At 42.1% G+C, this 18,245-nt stretch overlaps 1 protein-coding gene across 1 annotated transcript in view; it reads left to right on the top strand.

The window, feature by feature from the left end:
- The first annotated feature begins 2,475 nt into the window (after positions 1-2,475).
- Positions 2,476-18,245, top strand: part of LOC121272522 (regulator of microtubule dynamics protein 3-like) — a 59,649-nt gene continuing 43,879 nt past the window's right edge. The window contains exons 1-3 of the mRNA XM_041179137.1: positions 2,476-2,975; positions 12,841-12,963; positions 15,966-16,215. Of these exons, the coding sequence (XP_041035071.1) occupies positions 2,476-2,975; positions 12,841-12,963; positions 15,966-16,215 (873 nt within the window). The remainder of the gene's footprint in view (positions 2,976-12,840; positions 12,964-15,965; positions 16,216-18,245) is intronic.

Below are 18,245 nucleotides of genomic sequence, written 5' to 3'. Positions count from 1 at the left end.
CCCATCTGAAAGCCGTCCCCTCTGCCAATGCCACAATCCCTTAGCACTGGCCCTGAAGCAGCTTAATGCCCCTGCACAATCGCCCTGGCAGCGATGTACAGAGAGAGTCAATCTTCAAGCAAATGCTTACAAACTCCCCTCCCATAGAAATAGGGTCGCCAACTGTGATTAAATGTATTCCTGGACGTTTCATCACATGACTTGCCCCCGCAGTCCAGCCATTCATTGGCCACATCCATCCTTGTGATGTACTGCCTTCTTACGCCAATTGGAAAGTAAAAAGACTCATTACCCAACTGGATGATGTTTGCCTGTCATCCAAACAGCCTTTTTTTTTCCATTTTCAATATATTTATGTCTTGTAAAGAGAATTGTTCAAAGAAAGTTTAAAATAAAACTATCTTTTTGAATGTCTCTATGATTTTTCTCCAGGATTGCAGTGTCCTGGGGATTGACCTTCAATTTCTGGCGACTCTAGGCCTATCTGGAGGAATGGCAACCCAACATACAAACATATGGTACATGAATCACAAAATATTAGTCTGCAGGTACAGCAAGTGATGAGGAAGACAAATGGAATGTTGGCATGTATTGAAAAGGGATGGAATATAAAAGTAGGGAAGTTTTAATACAGCTGTGCAGGGCCTTGGTGAGATCACATCTGGAGTACTGTGTACAGTTTTGGTCTTCTTATTTGAAAAAAGATATAATTGTGTTAGAAGCAGTTCAAAGAAGGGTTCACTCGACTCACGACTGGGATGAGGGGCTTATCTTTTGAAGAAAGGTAGAACAGGTTGGGCCTATACCCATTGGAGTTTAGAAGAATGAGAAGTGATCTTATTGAAACATAAAAGATCCTGAGAGAACTTGATAGGGTAGGTGCCAGGAGGATGAACAAAAATAGGCCATTTGACCCAACAGGTTTATGCCAGTCTTTACCCTCCATACAAGCCGCCTCCCACCCGTTTTCATCTATCAGCACAACCCTGTGCATCAGCTATAGTGTCATTACTGTATATAAATATATCTATTCCTGTCTGCAAATGATAATTCAATTAATGTGGGATTAAAATGAGTCAAACCATAAAGGGTTTTGTTGCCTTTTTCTTTATATAATGTTAAGTTGGAGACCTTTGTTCCAAACCAATGTTAAGGGGACCAATGATGTGTCCTGTCAGTTCACTATCCATTCTTTGTACTGAGGTACTGAGGGTAAGGATTATTATTATCATTGTAGTATCACTGGAATAGCAATCCAGTAGCTGATGCACAGGGTTGTGCTGATAGATGAAAACGGGTGGGAGGCGGCTTGTATGGAGGGTAAAGACTGGCATAGACCTGTTGGGTCAAATGGCCTATTTTTATTCATCCTCCTGGCACCTACCCTATCAAGTTCTCTCAGGATCTTTTATGTTTCAATAAGATCACTTCTCATTCTTCTAAACTCCAATGGGTATAGGCCCAACCTGTTCTAACTTTCTTCAAAAGATAAGCCCCTCATCCCAGGCTAGTGCTATGGGAGCACAGATTTGAATCCCACTACAGAGCTGGTGAAATTTAAATTCAACTAATAAATCTGAAATTGCAAACTCATCATGGTGACCATGAAACTATCACTGATTGTCGTTAAAAACCCATCTGCTTCACCAATGCCCTTTAGGGAAGGAAATCCGCCATCCTTACCCAGTCTGGCCTAATTCAGACCCACAGCAATGCGGTTGACTCTTAACTGGCCTCCGAAGTGGTCCTAGCAAGCCACTCAGTTCAAGGGCAATGAGGGATGGGCAACGAGTGCTGGCCTTGCCCGCGACGCCCACAACCCTCGAAAGAACTTTAAAAATTATGATGTTTGAACTTCAATTGTCGTAAACGCCGCGAACATGATCATTTGTATTGTAGGTGAATAAACTGTGTGGCAATAAATAAAAGTAAATATATTTTTTGAAGAAAAATAACCTCTGCATGATGCTCAATGAGAACCTTTACAGACCTGCATGATGCTCACTGCATTTAGCTGCAAGTTTGAAAGTAAAACACACTGTTAAATAAATAAAGGTGACAGTTGGTAGTCAGATACCAGCAGGTTTCAGTCAGCCAGGTGCATCTCACTCAGGTTGTCCATGTCCGCGCGGGAGGCAGGACCTTACCTGGCTTGCTCACGTGTGGGCCTTTCTTACGTTGCCATGGCGACGGAGCAGGGCCAGCTTCCAAGGGGGGGGGGGGGGGGGGAGCCGGGCACGTGATCCTGGTCTCGCGAGATCTCACTCCCCCCTTCTCTCTCTCTCTCTCCCTCTCCCCTCGTGCGTCCCTAGCAACGGGGGCGGGGTGGTCACGTGACGGGCGGTCAGTCGGCTCCGGCCGGCGGTGGTTGTGGAGGGAGCGGGCACGTAGCCAATGGTGTGATTGACACAGCCCTTCCCCCATCCGCCCCCCCCCCCCCCCCCCCCCCTCCACCTTCTCCTCCTCTTTGGGCCGATGTTCAGTCAGGAGAGGTTCAAGGCCGTGGGCTTGCTGGCGGGGGCCGCGGCCGGGGTGGCCTCGGGCTTCCTGGGCTTCTACTACTTCTGGAGGCACCAGAAGAGCCGCCTGGTGCTGGAGGGCTTGGGGCAGGAGGGGAGTCTCCAGGCCCAGGCCCAGGCCCGGGCTCAGGTTCAGGCCCAGACCCAGACCCAGACCCAGGTTCAGGCCGTGGCCCAGGCCGCCCCCAGCGGGCCCACAGAGGAGCAGCTCGAGATTCGCTGGCACCTGGACTCCATCCAGAGCTGCCTGGACGGCCTGAAGGCTGAGGTGTCCTCCCTCAAGGAGTGCATCCAGTCCATTGTGGAGAAGCAGACCAGCCTGAGGAAGCCCAAGAGCTCCAGGAAGAAGAAGAGGAGATACGAATCCAAGAGAGACAGCGACGATTCGACAGAGTCTGTCTCCATCTACTTCACAGCCAACGCGGGGAAAGCCTCAGACAGCGAGAGTGAGGCGGGGTTAGTTGGAATTATTGCTCCAGGTGGGGAGGGAAGGGCTGGGGGACATCTCAATATTCATATGTGACTTGGGGCTCCATCTATATTGCAGTTCTACTGTACACCATCACGCTACACATGATGTAGTGGTGAGCCACCCAAGGGTGGGCCCTCTGCTCATTTCTCCACAACCACCCCCCCCCCCCCGCCCCTCACTTTTCCCATCTGTTGCTCCCAATTACCCCCCATGTTCAACTTTAATGAGCACTATGACTCGGAAAAGAATTCACAAGGTCCTTTCCCATTGCCTTCCTCATATGTATCCTCTAGGCACACGAGTCCTCTTCCCAAAGGATCCTTCACCTGTAAGCAGCCGTTGTCCCTTGAGGTTTGAGTTCTGCTATCCCCACTGAAAATTCACGGTTCCACTTGGGTCTTGGCTCGACCCTGAGCATGGGACCTTTGACTAGGCCTAGAGCGACTCACAAAAGGTCAGGGTTGACCACTCCCTGAGGTCTCAAATGACCCTGTTATTTCCATATAATACATTCAGATATGTACATGTGTGTGAAATAGCAGGTCTGGCAGCATCTGTGGAGAGGGGAACACTGTTATCCTTGCAGGCCTGTGACCTTTCATCAGAACTTGAATTTTGGATCAAAATTCTAGAAATCCCTCCCTAACAACACCTCTACCACGTGGATTACTGTGATTCAATAAGGTGGTTCACCACTACCTTCTCAAGGGCCATTAGGGATGGGCAATAAATGCTGGCCTTGCCAGTGAGCTACATCCCAAGAGCGAATAAAAAATATAGGAAGTATTAGAGATATAATGGACTTTAAGGGAAAATGGCAGGTAGGAAAAAGAACAAAAGGGAAGGTCTTAATATGGTTAGAGCAGAAGTTAAATAACAAAATAATTCCTGGTGGAAGGCCAAAAGGAGTGGTAATGGGACAAGATGCATGTAGAGGAGGTGCGAATGGCAGGATCCTGACTAGCTGCTGTCTGAAAGCAAATATGAGGAAATAAAAAAAACAGCAAAGAAAAAAAGAAACAAAATGAGGCGGAGGTTCAAGGTTGGCTCCTCACTCTTCACACAGAAAGACATCCACAAAAATCACAAATTGATCATCTAGCTATAGGGCCGAGTTGGAGAACTACACGTTTGCAAGATGTTCGAGTGTATAGAGGATCGGACATATTTAGTGATCACCATTTGATAATAGACATTGAAGAGATTTCATATCAGCAAGCTCAGATCAGCCATGATCTTATTGAATGGCAGAGCAGGTCAGAGTTGCCTAATTTGTATGTTCATATGCATGTAAGCTCAATTACACTAAAAACTAAAGGTGCCATTCAACTTACTCTTAGCAACATATTTGATGTCCTGGCTGACTCCATGCCTGGAACAGTAAGCTGGTGGGAGGAACTGAAGGTAGCAATGAAAGCAGGGGAAGACTAAAAGTATTTGAAGAAAGTGTGGATTAGTGGCAACAAATGGGATCTTATAAAAGAACGGAAGGTACTTCAGCAGAAAAGCGAAACAGGCCCACATAAATAAAGATTGTGAGGTGAAGGGGTGTGCTAAAAAAGGACAATCAAGAATGGAGCAACAAAAAATCGCATGAGCCAGAAGGTGCAGCTGCCTGCAATGACATGAGATCACTATTTCAAATTGGAAAGGAGATTGCAGGCAGGATGAAAGCAAAGATGGAGCTGATTATTGCGAGAGATGGTACACTTATATTAAAAGGTGAAGACTAGTTATCACAATGAGCAGAACATTTCCAAGAAGCCCTCAATAGACCTACTCCAGCCAACTCAGCTCAAGTTGATCAGCCCCCCCCCCCCCCAATTAAGCTTTCAATAAATGTAGAGAAGTTCACTGAAAATGAGATAAGAAAGGCAATTGTTGCTCTAAAGAACAAATCTCCTGTTATAGAAACTATCTCTCCAGAAATGCCCAAGGCAGGTGGCGAAGCAACTGCCTAGTGGCCATGTCAACTTTGTAACCAGGTCTGTGACACTGGCATTGTTCCCAAAAACTGGAAAGATGGGTCAATTGTCTGTAACCCACCCCCCCCAAAAAAAAACCTCACCCAATGTAACAATTGGAGGGGAGTCACTCTCCTATGAATACCAAGTAAAGTGGATGACCACATGATCCTTAACCGTATTCGAGACATAGTGGATGGTGAACTTAAGAACAACAGGCTGGCTTCAGACTAAAACACTCTTGCGCTGGGCAGATTTTTGTGCAATGGTGCATCAAGAATTGCCAAGAACAAGCCCTCCCCTTGCCATCAGTTTTATTGATTTTACCAAGGCCTTCATTGGCTTTCACTCTGGAATATTCTTTCTTCATATGGCATTCCACCAAGGATGATTGCACCAATTGAGAAGAGCTATAAGAATTCCAGATGCTGTGTTAGGACAGAGGATGGTTACAGTGACTGATTCCATGTGCTGACAAGGGCAGGCAATGTTGTATCCTTTTCCCTCTTTTTGTTATTGCCATTGACTGGATATTAAGGAAGTCAACTAAGGATAATCTTGAATTGAAAGGGCTCAATGATAGTCAATTTACAAATTTGGACTTTGCTGATGACATTGTTGCCTTATCAGACGGCATAACTGGGTTTCAACAGCTCATTAACTCAATCGGCAATCAGGATGAGAGACTAGGGCTTGCCATAAGCATCAAGAAAATTAAGAAATATGATGACTGGAAACCACCAACAAACAACAATGTTTACATCAATCAAAACAAAGTTGACCTGGTAGAGAACTTCACCTATCTGAGCAGTTCTGTTATCCTCCAAGGAGCCATAGACAAAGAGCCCAATGCAAAAATAGGTAAAGCATCATCAGCTTTCAACCAACTGAAAAAGATTTGGAACAGTAAAAAGCTTTCCATGAAAACTAAATGTAGGTTCTATTGTCCAAATGTACTCTCCACTGTCTTGTATGGTTGTGAAACTTGGAATCTGCCAAGAAAGGAAACTGGATGCCTTTGATACCAGGTGTCTTCAAAGGATTCTAGGCATACACTGGTGCGACTTTATACCCAAGTCAGAATCACAGAAATGCTACAGTGCAGAAGGAGGCCATTCAGCCAATCATGTCTCCACCAGCTCTTCAAATGTGCAATTCACTTAGTGCCATTCTCCTGCCCTCTCCCCATAACCCTGCACATTCTTCCTTTTCAGTTAACAGTCTAATACTCTTTTGAATGCCTCAATTGAACCTGCCTCCGCCATACTCTCAGGCAGTGAATTCCAGACCCTTAACTATTGGCTGCATGAATAGGTTTTGCCTCGTGTTCCTTTTGCTTTTACCAGTTACTTGAAATCTGTGCCTTCACATTCTCAGTTCTTTCATAAATAGGGAGAAACTGTTCCCATCTACTTTGTCCAGACCCCTCGTGATTTTGAATATCTTTATCAAATCTCTTCTCAGCCTTCTTTTCTTCAAGGAAAGAAATCCTAACTTCTCCAATATATATTCATAACTGAAGTTCCTCAAACCTGGAACTATTCTCATGATTCTTTTCTGTACTTTCTCCAATACCTCTACATCCTCCCTATAGTGTGGTGCCCAGAAGTGGATGCAATACTCCAGCTGAGTGTCCTATACAAGTTCAGCATAACCTCCTTGCTCTTGCGCTCTATGCTCCTATTAATAAAGCCTAGGATACTGATGCTTTATTAACCACACTCTCAACCTGTCCTGCCACCTTCAATGACTTATACACATATACACACAGGTCCCTCTGCTCCTGCATCCACTTTAGAATTTTAGCCTTTATATCGTCTCTCCATGTTCTTCCAATCAAAACGAATCACTTCATGTTTCTCCACATTGAACTTCATCTGTCCGCCCATTCCACCAACTTGTCTATAAGTAAAGAGAAGTTTGAAGTTCTACACTATCCTCCTCACTGTTCACAATGCTTCCAAGTTTGGTATCATTCACAAACTTTGAAATTGTGCCCTGTATGCCAAGGTGTAGGTCATTAATATATATCAGGAAATGCATTGGTCCTAACACAGATGACTGGGGAACTCCACTACAAACCGTCCTCCAGCTGAAAAATATTCATTAACCACTACTCTCAGTTTCCTGTCAGTCAGCTAATTCCATATCTATGTTGCTACTGTCCTTTTTATTCCGTGAGCTATAATTTTGCTCAGAAATCTGTTGTGAGGCATTATAAGACATCTTTTGGAAATCCATGTACACCACATCAACTGCATTTCCCTCATCAACCCTTTCTGTTACCTCTTCAAAAAACTCCCAAGTTAGTTCAACACGATTTTCCCTTAAGAAATCCACGCTGGTTTTCTTTAATTAACTCACATTTGTCGATGTGACTATTAATTTTGTCCCGAATTATTGTTTCTAGAAGTTTCCCCACCGCCAAAGTTAAACTGATTGGCCTGTAGTTGCTGGGTTTATCTTAGCTCCCTTTTTTGAACAAGGGTATAGCATTTGCAATTCTCCAGTCCTCTGGCAACATCCCTGAGTCTAAGGAAGACTGAAAAATGATGGCCAGTGCTGCTGCAATTTCTGTTCTCATTTCCCTCAGTATCCTTGGGTGCATCTTATCTGATCCCGGTTCCTTAATCACTTTAAGTATAGATAGCCTATCCAATACCATCTCTTCATCAATGTTAAACCCTTCTATTGTTTGAATTACCTCCTCTTTCAGCATGGCCTGGGATAGCATCTTCAGGTGCAAAGTATTCATTTAATACGTCAGCTATGCCCTCTGTATCCATGTGTAATTCCCCTTTTTGGTCCCTAATCGGCCGTTACTCCTCCTTTTACCACACTCTTACTATTTATATGCCAAAAGAAGACTTTGGGATTCCCTTTTATGTTGGCTGCCAGTCTTTTCATACCCCCTCTTTGCTTCTCTTATTTACTTTATCCACAGAACCTTCTGTGTTCAGCCTCATTCTTAATTGTATTTTCTACCTAACAACTGTTTCCACACTTTTTTCATCTTTATCTTAATTTCTATATCTTTTGTCATCCAGGGAGTTCTAGCTTTATTTTCCCTACTTTTCCTTTTGAGGGAATGTATATTGACTGTGCCCAAAATACCTCCTCTTTGAAGGTAGCTTATTGTTCAGCTATTTTTCCTGCCAAACATTGACTCAATTTATTCAGGTTGTTTTTACCCTGTTCTTACCTTAAGAAAACACTCAGAACTGCCTCCAGTTTCATCCATCTGTAAAAGATGGCTTTGCCATGTCACCTGAAATTCGTTATTGTGGTCCGCCCATCAGTTCATGCACTAAGCTCCTACTGGATGTAGAAGAAGAGGGCAACCCAAGATGAACTGTCAGCAGACTGTGGGTAGAGATCTCCAGCTGGTCACCAGATGCTGGAGCAACATAAGAACATTGCAGGAGAGAGTGGAGTGCTTTGTCTCCTCATGTGGCTAGACGCAAGAGCTACTAAATCTAAGCAATTCAGAAGTTGTGATCTAAAATTGTTGAATGCAATGTTGATTCCAGAAGGCTGTAAAATGCTCAGCCGAAAGATGAGATACTGTTCTTCGAATTTGTGTTGAACCTCATTGGAACACTCAGGAGGCTGAGGACAGAAAGATCAGAGTGGGAGCAAGGTGGAGAATTAAAATGGCAAGTGACAGGAAGCTTGGGATTGCACTTGTGGACTGAACAAAGGTGTTCTACAAAGTGGTCACCTAGTCTATGTTTGGCCTCCCCAATTCAAAGGATTCCTCATTGTGAGAAGCAAATACAGTATGCTAAATTGAAAAAAAAATACAATCAAGTTGCTGCTTCACCTGGAAGGAGTGTTTGGGACCTAGGATGGTGAAAAAGGAGGAAGTAGAAGGCAGGTGTTGCATCTCTTGCGCTTGCATTGAAAGGTATAGAAAGGAGAGGGGATGTTGGGGATGATTGAGGAATGAACCAGAGTATCTTAGAGGAAACGGTCGCTTCGGAATGCTGAAAACGTAGGGGAGGGGAAGATGTGTTTAGTGGCATCACACTTGACATGGCAGAAAAGGCAGAGGATGATCCATTGAATACAAAGGCTGGTGGAGTAGAAAATTAGGACAAGGGGAACCTTATTGTGGTTCTGGGAGGGAGGGGAAGTGGTGAGAGCAGAAATAGAACAGACGTGATGGAGAGCCCTACCAACCATGTTTGGGGATGGGGAGGGGTGGTTGGGCACCGTCAGTTGAGGAAACAGGAAGACATATTGGAAGTGATGGTATGGAAAGTTGCCTCATCCAAACAGATGTGACGGAGATGGAAAAACTGGAAGAAAGTGCTTATATGAAATGGGGTGGGAGTCAGTGGGTTGAAAGTGAATATTAGTTCACAGGCTATCCTCAGAAGTAGGTGAAAATAGACTGGACAAGGGGAGAAAACAAAATACTCAAGATAGGTGGAGTCACATCTGAATCTTCCGATGCCCTCTGTCACTTCAACAGTTTCCAGTTCTGTGGGCATAACCATCTCCTTTTCACTGTGGGCATCATTTTTTCACTTATTGTTTTTCTTTGCTTACAGATGGCAGCTGTTCAGGGTCCTGCCATTCACATCTCCTGTTGACACATCTGTTTCTTTACTTACACCATTACCACTCCCTTTGGCCTTGAACCATGTCATTGAATCTCTCCTACGCTCCACCTGATCACAGACCTTCCTTTTTGTTCTTTATCCTAACGATCTCCAGCCCAATTCCATGCTCAAAACCCTTTACATTTCTAACATTTCCCAGTTCTGATGAAAGGTCACAGACCTGAAATGTTGGGTGTAATTTGATGCTCTTTTTAATGCTCCCCTTAAGGGCCTCATGCAAAGGTGGAGGGGACTCGACATGTGGGGAGACCAACAAGCATGCACACAAGTGGGATCTCCCTTTTTTTTATTCATTCATGGGATATGAGCTTCGCTGGCTGGGCCAGCATTTATTGCCCATCCCTAATTGCCCTGGAGAAAGTAGTGGTGAGCTGCCTCCTTGAACCTCTGCAGTCCATGTGGTGTAGGTATACCCACAGTGCTGTTAGGAAGGGAGTTCCAGGATTTTGACCCAGCGACATGAAGGAACGGAATATATTTCCAAATCAGAATGGTGAGTGACTTGGAGGGAAACTTCCAGGTGGTGATGTTCCCATGTGTCTGCTGCCTTTGTCCTTCCAGATGGGACTGGTCTTGGGTTTGGAAGATGCTGTCGAAGGAGCCTTGGTGAATTCCTGCAATGCATCTTGTAGATGGTACACACTAATGCTACTGTGCGTCGGTGGTGGAGGGTGTGAATTTTTGCGGATGCAGTGCCAATCAAGTGGGCTGCTTTGTCTTGGACGGTGTCAAGCTTCTTGAGTGTTGTGGGAGCTGCACTCATCCAGGCAAGTGGGGAATATTCCATCACACTCCTGACTTGTGTCTTGTAAATAGTGGACAGGCTTTGGGGAGTCAGGAGGTGGGTTATTCGTCGTACGATTCTTAGCCTCTGACCTGCTCTTGTACCCACAGTATTTATATGGCTAGTCCAATTCAGTTTCTGGTCAATGGTAACCCCCCAGGAAGTTGATAGTGAGGGATTCAGTGATGGTAATGCCATTGAACATCAAGGGGCAATGGTTGGATTCTCTCTTGGAGATGGTCGTTGCCGGACACTTGTGTGGTGTGAACGTTACTTGCCATTTGTCAGCTCAAGTCTGAATATTGTCCAGGTCTTGCTGCATTTGGACATAGACAGCTTCAGTATCTGAGGAGTCGTGAATGGTGCTGAACATTGTGCAATCATCAGCGAACATCCCCATTTCTGACCTTATGATGGAAGGAAGGTCATTGATGAAGCAACTGAAGATAGTTGGGCCGTGGACACTGCCCTGAGGAACTCCTGCAGTGATGTCCTGGAGCTGAGATGACTGACCTCCAACAACCACAACCATCTTCCTTTGTGCTAGGTATGACTCCAACCAGCAGAGAGTTTTCCCCCTGATTCCCATTGACTCCAGTTTTGCTAGGGCTCCTTGATGTCAAATGCTGTCTTGATGTCAAGGGCAGTCACCCTCACCTCACCTCGGGAGTTCAGCTTTTTTGTCCATGTTGTTCAAAGGCTCTCAGTGCCTGTTCGAGCAACCCCAGTCCTTTCCTCCAACCCCCTTTCCCCCTTGCCAGTGATCCCCTCCCTGTGACCCCTATTCCACCCACAGTTACCTTTCTCCAGGGATCCAACGATGATCCCTGATCAAAGCCCTAGTGTATTATCGACAGCAGCCACCATTCCCGATGGCACAGCTGGTAATGGAGAGTTGCTGAACCCTGATTGACTGGCAGTGCTCGGGAGTGAGGTTTCCGCCTCACTGGGAGAAGTCCCAGAATTAAATGTCTCCCTTGGAGCTAGGAGCACCAACGACAGGGTCCTTGTTGCCAATCAGGGACTTAATTCCCTTTGGGCTGCTGGAGATCTGGTTGGTGGAGGTGCTACCCGGTTTGGTGGCGGTTGTAAGGCATCCCACAGCCCTCATTAAATTCTGCCCATTAACTCTGTTTTTCTCTCCCTACAGATACTGCTTCGTATTTAGAGCATTTTCTGATTTTTATTCAGAGTTCCAGAATCTACAGTATTTTGCTTTTGTACATTTGTATAAATAAATACAGAAATGTCAGTATATGTACATCTGTGTATATATATGTTATATATGTGTGCGCATTTATATAATAAATGGGTATATATTATACATATGTGTATATACATTTTATGCATATATATCCTTGTACATACTTTTGTATTGGTGCCTCTAAGTTTTTAAATGTTTTTAAATTAAATATCTGAATGCTTGTGCATGCGAGTAAATATGTGTGTATGTAAGTGCATGTGTGTGTAAGTCTGTGTTATCCTGCCTGTGTGTGCATGCACCCACGATGTATGGTTGCATATATACTTTTGTGGGTGGTGTTTGTGTGTGTATGCACACACACACTTGTGTTAGCACGTGTGCCCGCTTGTGTTAGCATGTGTGTGCCCACATGTGCGTGTGCCCACATTTCTATGTGCACCTGTACCTGTGTATGGGTTTGCATTTTTGTGCATATGCATGTGTGCAAGCTGGTGTGTGTGTGTGTGTAATATATATATATATATGTATGTATAGTTATGCGTATATATGTAAGTAAGTATCAATATGTACATAATCCTGTATATATATATGCATATATTTAAGTATATAGATACATATATGCAGGAATGTATATATACATGTGGGTATGTATGTGCATAAACATTAGTATATGTGTAAGTATGTATGTACATGATTGTGCATATATATCCATGCATACACAAATACAATGTAAATGTGCCAGTGTGTGTTTACATATTTGGGTGTGATAGTATTAGTATAAGCACCAAAGTCGTGCTCTATAAATTAAAGTGCTGATTGAATCCATGAAAACATACTTTTGGTGTAAGAAATGAAGCCTCATAAGGGTAAACCATTGTTTCAGAACCACATAGGGCAGGACAGCACCAATCTAAAGCTTTTATCTTGATAGCAACAACATCCAGAAGATCTGAAATAAAAACAGAAAGTGCCAGAAAAACTCAGTATGCCTGGCAGCATCTCTGAAAAGAGAAACAGTTAATGTTTCAATGTGACTCTTCTGAGTTTTTACAGCAGTTTCTGTTTTTATTTCACATCTCCAGCATCTGCAGTATTTTGCTTTTATGTCCAGGAGATCACAGTTAATAATAACTCTTTGTCTTTTATATTGTGAGAAGGATTCTAATGGTAAGGCATCTGCTTAAGATAGTTTTTCTCCCGGAGTATTAATGCCTTTGGTCCTTGGTAAGAATTGAAAGTAAGAATTTACATTTCCTTTGTAATCCACAGGCAAATAGAAATCCCGGCAACATTAGATTGTTCCATGCTTGCTTTTGCAGCTGAATCATTCACAGATGACAGGACTGGGCTGGATGCTGAGTCTCCATTTCTTCAATATCAGCCAACAGCTGGGTAATAAATTGAACTTCAAGTTATTATAACGTTATTCTTCCCTCCCCAAGACCACTTTTATCACGCAAAATGTGTAAAAGGATTGTCAAGAGGGGAGTGAGTACAATACTCAAATAAAATTTCTTATTCGTTACTTTTTTAATTGAAGAATTGTTCCATAGTAGCTAAAGAGTCACCAACTGCAAGCTTCAATAAGCAGAGAATAATGAACCAATGGGCTTAAAAATCTACTGGGAACTAGATACTTTCAAAAACTGTATGGTGTTTGCATGCCATTTATCTTGTCTGCACCAGTGCTTGTCAAACTGTTCATCATGTTCAGCATATAAATGTGTGTCAGAGTAGTTTGATTAAATGGAATGCTTAGAAGTACTCTGTTCTGCTGTATCTAAAAGTATTTCCAATTTTATCTGAGCCTATCCTTGAGGAATTGAGTTGACATGAGGCAAGAGCTTCACAACTCCACTGTGCTCTGACCCAGTGGTTTTTCTTCATTGTGAGCCAGATACTGATTGTCATTATGCTATGCAACTGTAGAGGCTGATGCTGCTCCTCTTCCTGTTCTAATCTTTCTCATGGACTTTTGAACAGCAATTACTCTATAGCAGCCGGGAACGGGACATTTTTTGATGTTTCCTCTCTATCATTCAGGATTACCGTTGCCCCAGCTCATATCAACTGACCCGGCACAGACCTCTAATCAAACCTGGATCTGCGTTATCTGTTATTCACTTCCCTACCAGATAGTATTCTTACCAGCTGAGCTGTGGGGAAATCTGTAAATGGAATTTTAAGATGCAAATGCTGTCCCATTGGTTCTGGACCTGTGTTTATGAATTGCAAAACTCAAAATCAGAATTATTCTTACAAAATAGGATTTGGAGAGGGTGCGGAGGAGATTTACTAGAATAGTTCCAGGGATGAGGGATCATAGTTACTTGGATAGACTGGAGAAGCAAGAAGCTGGGGTTGTTCTCCTTCGAGCAGAGAAGGCTAAGAGGAGATTTGATAGAGGTGTTTAAAATCATGAAGGGTTTAGATATAGTAAATAAGGAGAAACTGTTTCTAATGAGTGAAGGGTCGATAACTAGAGGGCATAGATTCAAGGCAGAAGAACCAGAAGCGATATAAGGAAAAACCTTTTATTGCAAAGAGTGGTTAGGATTTGGAATGATTTGCTTGATCCGTTCAGACAAAAATGTTCTATAATGAGAGCAGTGATATTTATAAATTGAAATGTTCACAATATCATACTCAGCCCATATCTTGTATTCTGCAACAACTTCAACTGATTTTTTCCATTTAAACTGAACCGATTCTCCACCAGCCAAATCTACTCCAGACTTCTGCAGGGTGGTGGATACGGATTCAATAGTCACCTTCAAAAGGGAAATGGATAAATAATTGACGGAGAAAAAAATTACAGGGATAGGAAGAGAGCATCGGGGAGTGGGACTAGCTGACTTGCTCTTTGAAAAAACTAGTACTAACTCGATGGACTGATTAACCTGATTCTTGCAGGCAAAAAAGGACCCCATATACTATACACATTTTGAAAATAATTAAGTCACTGCCCTTATATTTTGTCAAGTTAAATTCATTACTTTTCACAAATGATAGTGTTTTCATGAACTGTTTTTCAGTTTGCATCATAATCTTTGGAACAATTTTCCTTTTAGGATCTTGTTGAGGAAAACGTATGTTCAATGTAGCACATACTTACAAATGAGTATAGTCCATGTTTTTAAGTGGATAGAAGATAAACTATAAAGGAATGTAAGTCTAGAAATTACAATTTGCATTATTAAGCTACGAAATTCCTCCATCCACTATTTTATTTAAAGAATGAGACTGCTTATAGAAATGACATGCTAAGATTTAATGAATAAGACAATCACAATCAAAGAACACTCAGAATATGATTAAGTTAATACTGGTGATGCTGAACCATGACTTAATTACTACTTTATTGGTCATTTGTAGGATGTAAGTCATCTTCCACAGATCTTCGTAATACATTCTCCACATATATGAACATATATAAAATGTTTTCCTTTATTTCAGTCTTGACAAATGAATGGCAGCATTCCAGGGTAAGTGGGTTGCAAGGAAATGAAATCTATCAGTAATGGAGAGAAAACCTTGTGTAGTATCATAGGTTGTAACTTCTCCAAAGAAGTTTAACTGAAATGAAAAACTTTGTATAAGGGAAATATGAAATTAAAACCAGGAAATACACAGCAGGTCAAATAGCATCTGTAAAGGGAAAAGATAGATTATTGATTTTTTGGATGTGTAATCCTTCAATCAGAATTATACGAAGGACCCCCACCCCCAGAACATTTGTAGTTTCCCTTTTCTCCTTATGCAGCAGGTCAGTCAGCCCAAATTTATTCATTAGGTTATACTTCCTCTCCGTGCTGTTCCACCCAAAGTGCATTACTTCACCCTTCTCTTCATTGCGTCTATCAAATATCTTCCCATTCCATCAGCCTGTATACATTCTCCTGTAGTCTGCTATGACCCACAGACTTCAAAATTGTGCTCTTCCTACCTAACTCCAGGTCGTTTATATATAACAAAAGCAACAGTTCTAATATCAATTCCTGGAAGACCCTTCTGCGTGCTTCTTTCTAATCAGAAAAACTTTTCTGAGCTCAGCTCATGTTTGTAGGCAGAACCCAAGGGTCCAATATTGTCTGATCACCTCAGTCAGTTTTGAAATATAATTATCATTCCCAAGTTTCCCAGCTCAATATGTTAATTCTTATTGTCCAGATTTTTGATCACATTTTTGTATTAGCCATTATTTCCCATTAAATATTTCTGTCAGCTGTTGCAACATAGTGAAGTCTTTAGCTTCTAAGTGGCTCTGTGGACCAAGTTTCTAAAGTCTCTGTCGCAACTCCATTGCCGCCTCATATATGAAAAAAACTTACATTCATCGCTTACCTTTAGGCAACACCACTGAAATTTGTAAGATATTGTACATTTATTTCTAGTTCTACCACAGCACTTACTGACACTGAGGTGGAGAAGGATGAAGAACAGAAAAGCAATTTGGTTCAGGTTTTCGATTTCTCCCCTGCTCTGAAACCAGAACCAGAGACTGGGGCTGTGCAATCCTTGATATCGCCAGAAGTAGATCAGAGTGAAATGAGTGCCCTGCTGGAAGAAGTAGACAGGTTACATGGTGGAAGCAAAGAGGAACAAGAACAAGGATTTAAAGTCCTTTTAGACAATAAAAATAAGGTAAAATTAGTCCAAAATTTTGGTACACAACTATTACTGAAACAAACTAGCCTTGCAATAATGTAGAAAACTTGGAAGAATCAGTGTGCTGGATCAAATTTCTTTAGAATTCATAATGTTGGCCCTAAGTCTTGTAATTCAGTTGTACAGTGGCATAGTGGTTATGTTACTAAAGTAGTAATCCAGAAGTCTGCACTAATGTTTTGAAAACATGAGTTCAAATCTGACTGTGGAAGTTGGGGAATTACAATTAAATTAAATAAATCTGAAATAAAAAGGTGGTATCAGTAATGGTAACCATGAAACCACTGGTTTATTGTAAAAACCCATCTGGTTCACTAACGTCCCCTTAAGAAGAAAATCTGTTCTTATCTGGTCTGGCCTTCTGAAATTTCTTAGCAGGCCACTCAGTTGTATTCAAAAAGGTGACTCACTACCATCTTCTCAAGGGCAATTAGGAGTTGGTAATAAATGCTGGCCTTGCCACCCATGCCCACATCCTGCGAATGCATTTTAAAAAATCAAAGCAGCATTTAATAAATATCCATTAATGGAAGATTACAACACAAATCAACTTGCAAAATAATTGCTTAAGAAATGTGTTTTTTCAACAGTGTTATTTATCTTTCAACTTCAAAATTTTAATTTTTCTCTGTCTGACACTTCCTTCCCTGATGGCCTTACCACCTCACCTGGCCAACACAGACTCTAAATCTGTACTATGGTAGTTGGTCACATAAGAACATAAAGTTCTTAATGTCTTCTCAAGTGGTCAAGACATGGAAAATAACCAAAGCCCTGTCAACATCAGCTTCATCCTCTGAATAGTAACTGTAAATTAACACCCTAACAATCTGTAAAAAGAACTTCTTTAAAATTGATTCTTTGCGTTGCTACAAAATGCCTTTTAACCACATCACTAAGTTCATGTTAAGACAAAGCCACATATTACTCCCATTGAACCTTGGTAGTTTTGTTAATTCAGACCAGATCAAATAAGCCACTTTTAAAGGAGTTCTTAGGAAAATGACTCTAAATTTAACTGAGTTTTAAACAGATTATAAAGTAGAGAGTCACATAGATTGCAAGCATACTCTGGTGTAAGAAGACACACATTACAAAAGTTTAAAAAGTTATTAAAGAACATTCTGTGTTACATTCTTTTCTTCAGTGTGAACGTACCAATCAGGGATTGGTGAAACAGTAATGTGTGTTCTTTATTTGAAGATAAGACTATATACAGATAATGTTCACTAGGAAGTTAAGTATAGTACATCTGACTTCTACCCTGAAACTTGCATTTTGCCTGCAAGTCATGGTCCTCACTCAAGGTGGTAAACAGTAGTTTAAGATATGCTCCCTTAAAGGTGTATGCACATCATTTCACAACATTGTGCATGTTCAAGAGTTCTTCAGAAATCCATAAAAACAACAATAACTTATATTTATGTAGTGTCTTTAACATAATAAAACATCCCAAGGCACTTCACGGGAGTGTTAGGAAGCAAAATTGGACATCCAGCCACGTAAGGCAATATTAGGGCAGATGGCCAAAAGCTTGGCCAATAAGGTAAGCTTTTAAGGAACTTCTTAAAGGAGGAAAGAGAGGTAGAGAGGCGGGGCATTTGGGGAGGGAGGTTCGGAGCTTAGGTTCCAGGGAAGTGATGGCACAACCACCAATGGTGGAGAAATTAAAATCAGGGATGCTCAAGATACCAGAACTAGATTAATGCTAATATCCTGGAAGCTTGTGGTTTGGAGGAGATTACTGAAACGGGCAGGGATGAAGCCACGGAGGGATTTGAAAACAAGGATGAAAATTTTAAAACCAAGTCCTTGTTTGACTGGGAGCTAATTTAGGTCAGTGAGCACAGGGTTGATGGGTCCACGTGATTTGCTGCAAATAAGGACACAGCAACAGAGTTTTAAATAACCTCAAATTTACAAAGTGTGGAATTTGGGAGGCTGGACAGGATTTAATTGGAAAATTTAACCTAGAGGTGACAGAGGCATAGATGAGAGATTTAGAA

The sequence above is a fragment of the Carcharodon carcharias genome, chromosome 34 (genome assembly GCF_017639515.1).
Source record: "Carcharodon carcharias isolate sCarCar2 chromosome 34, sCarCar2.pri, whole genome shotgun sequence".
NCBI lineage: Eukaryota > Metazoa > Chordata > Chondrichthyes > Lamniformes > Lamnidae > Carcharodon > Carcharodon carcharias.
This window is presented reverse-complemented; position numbering and strand designations above follow the sequence as displayed.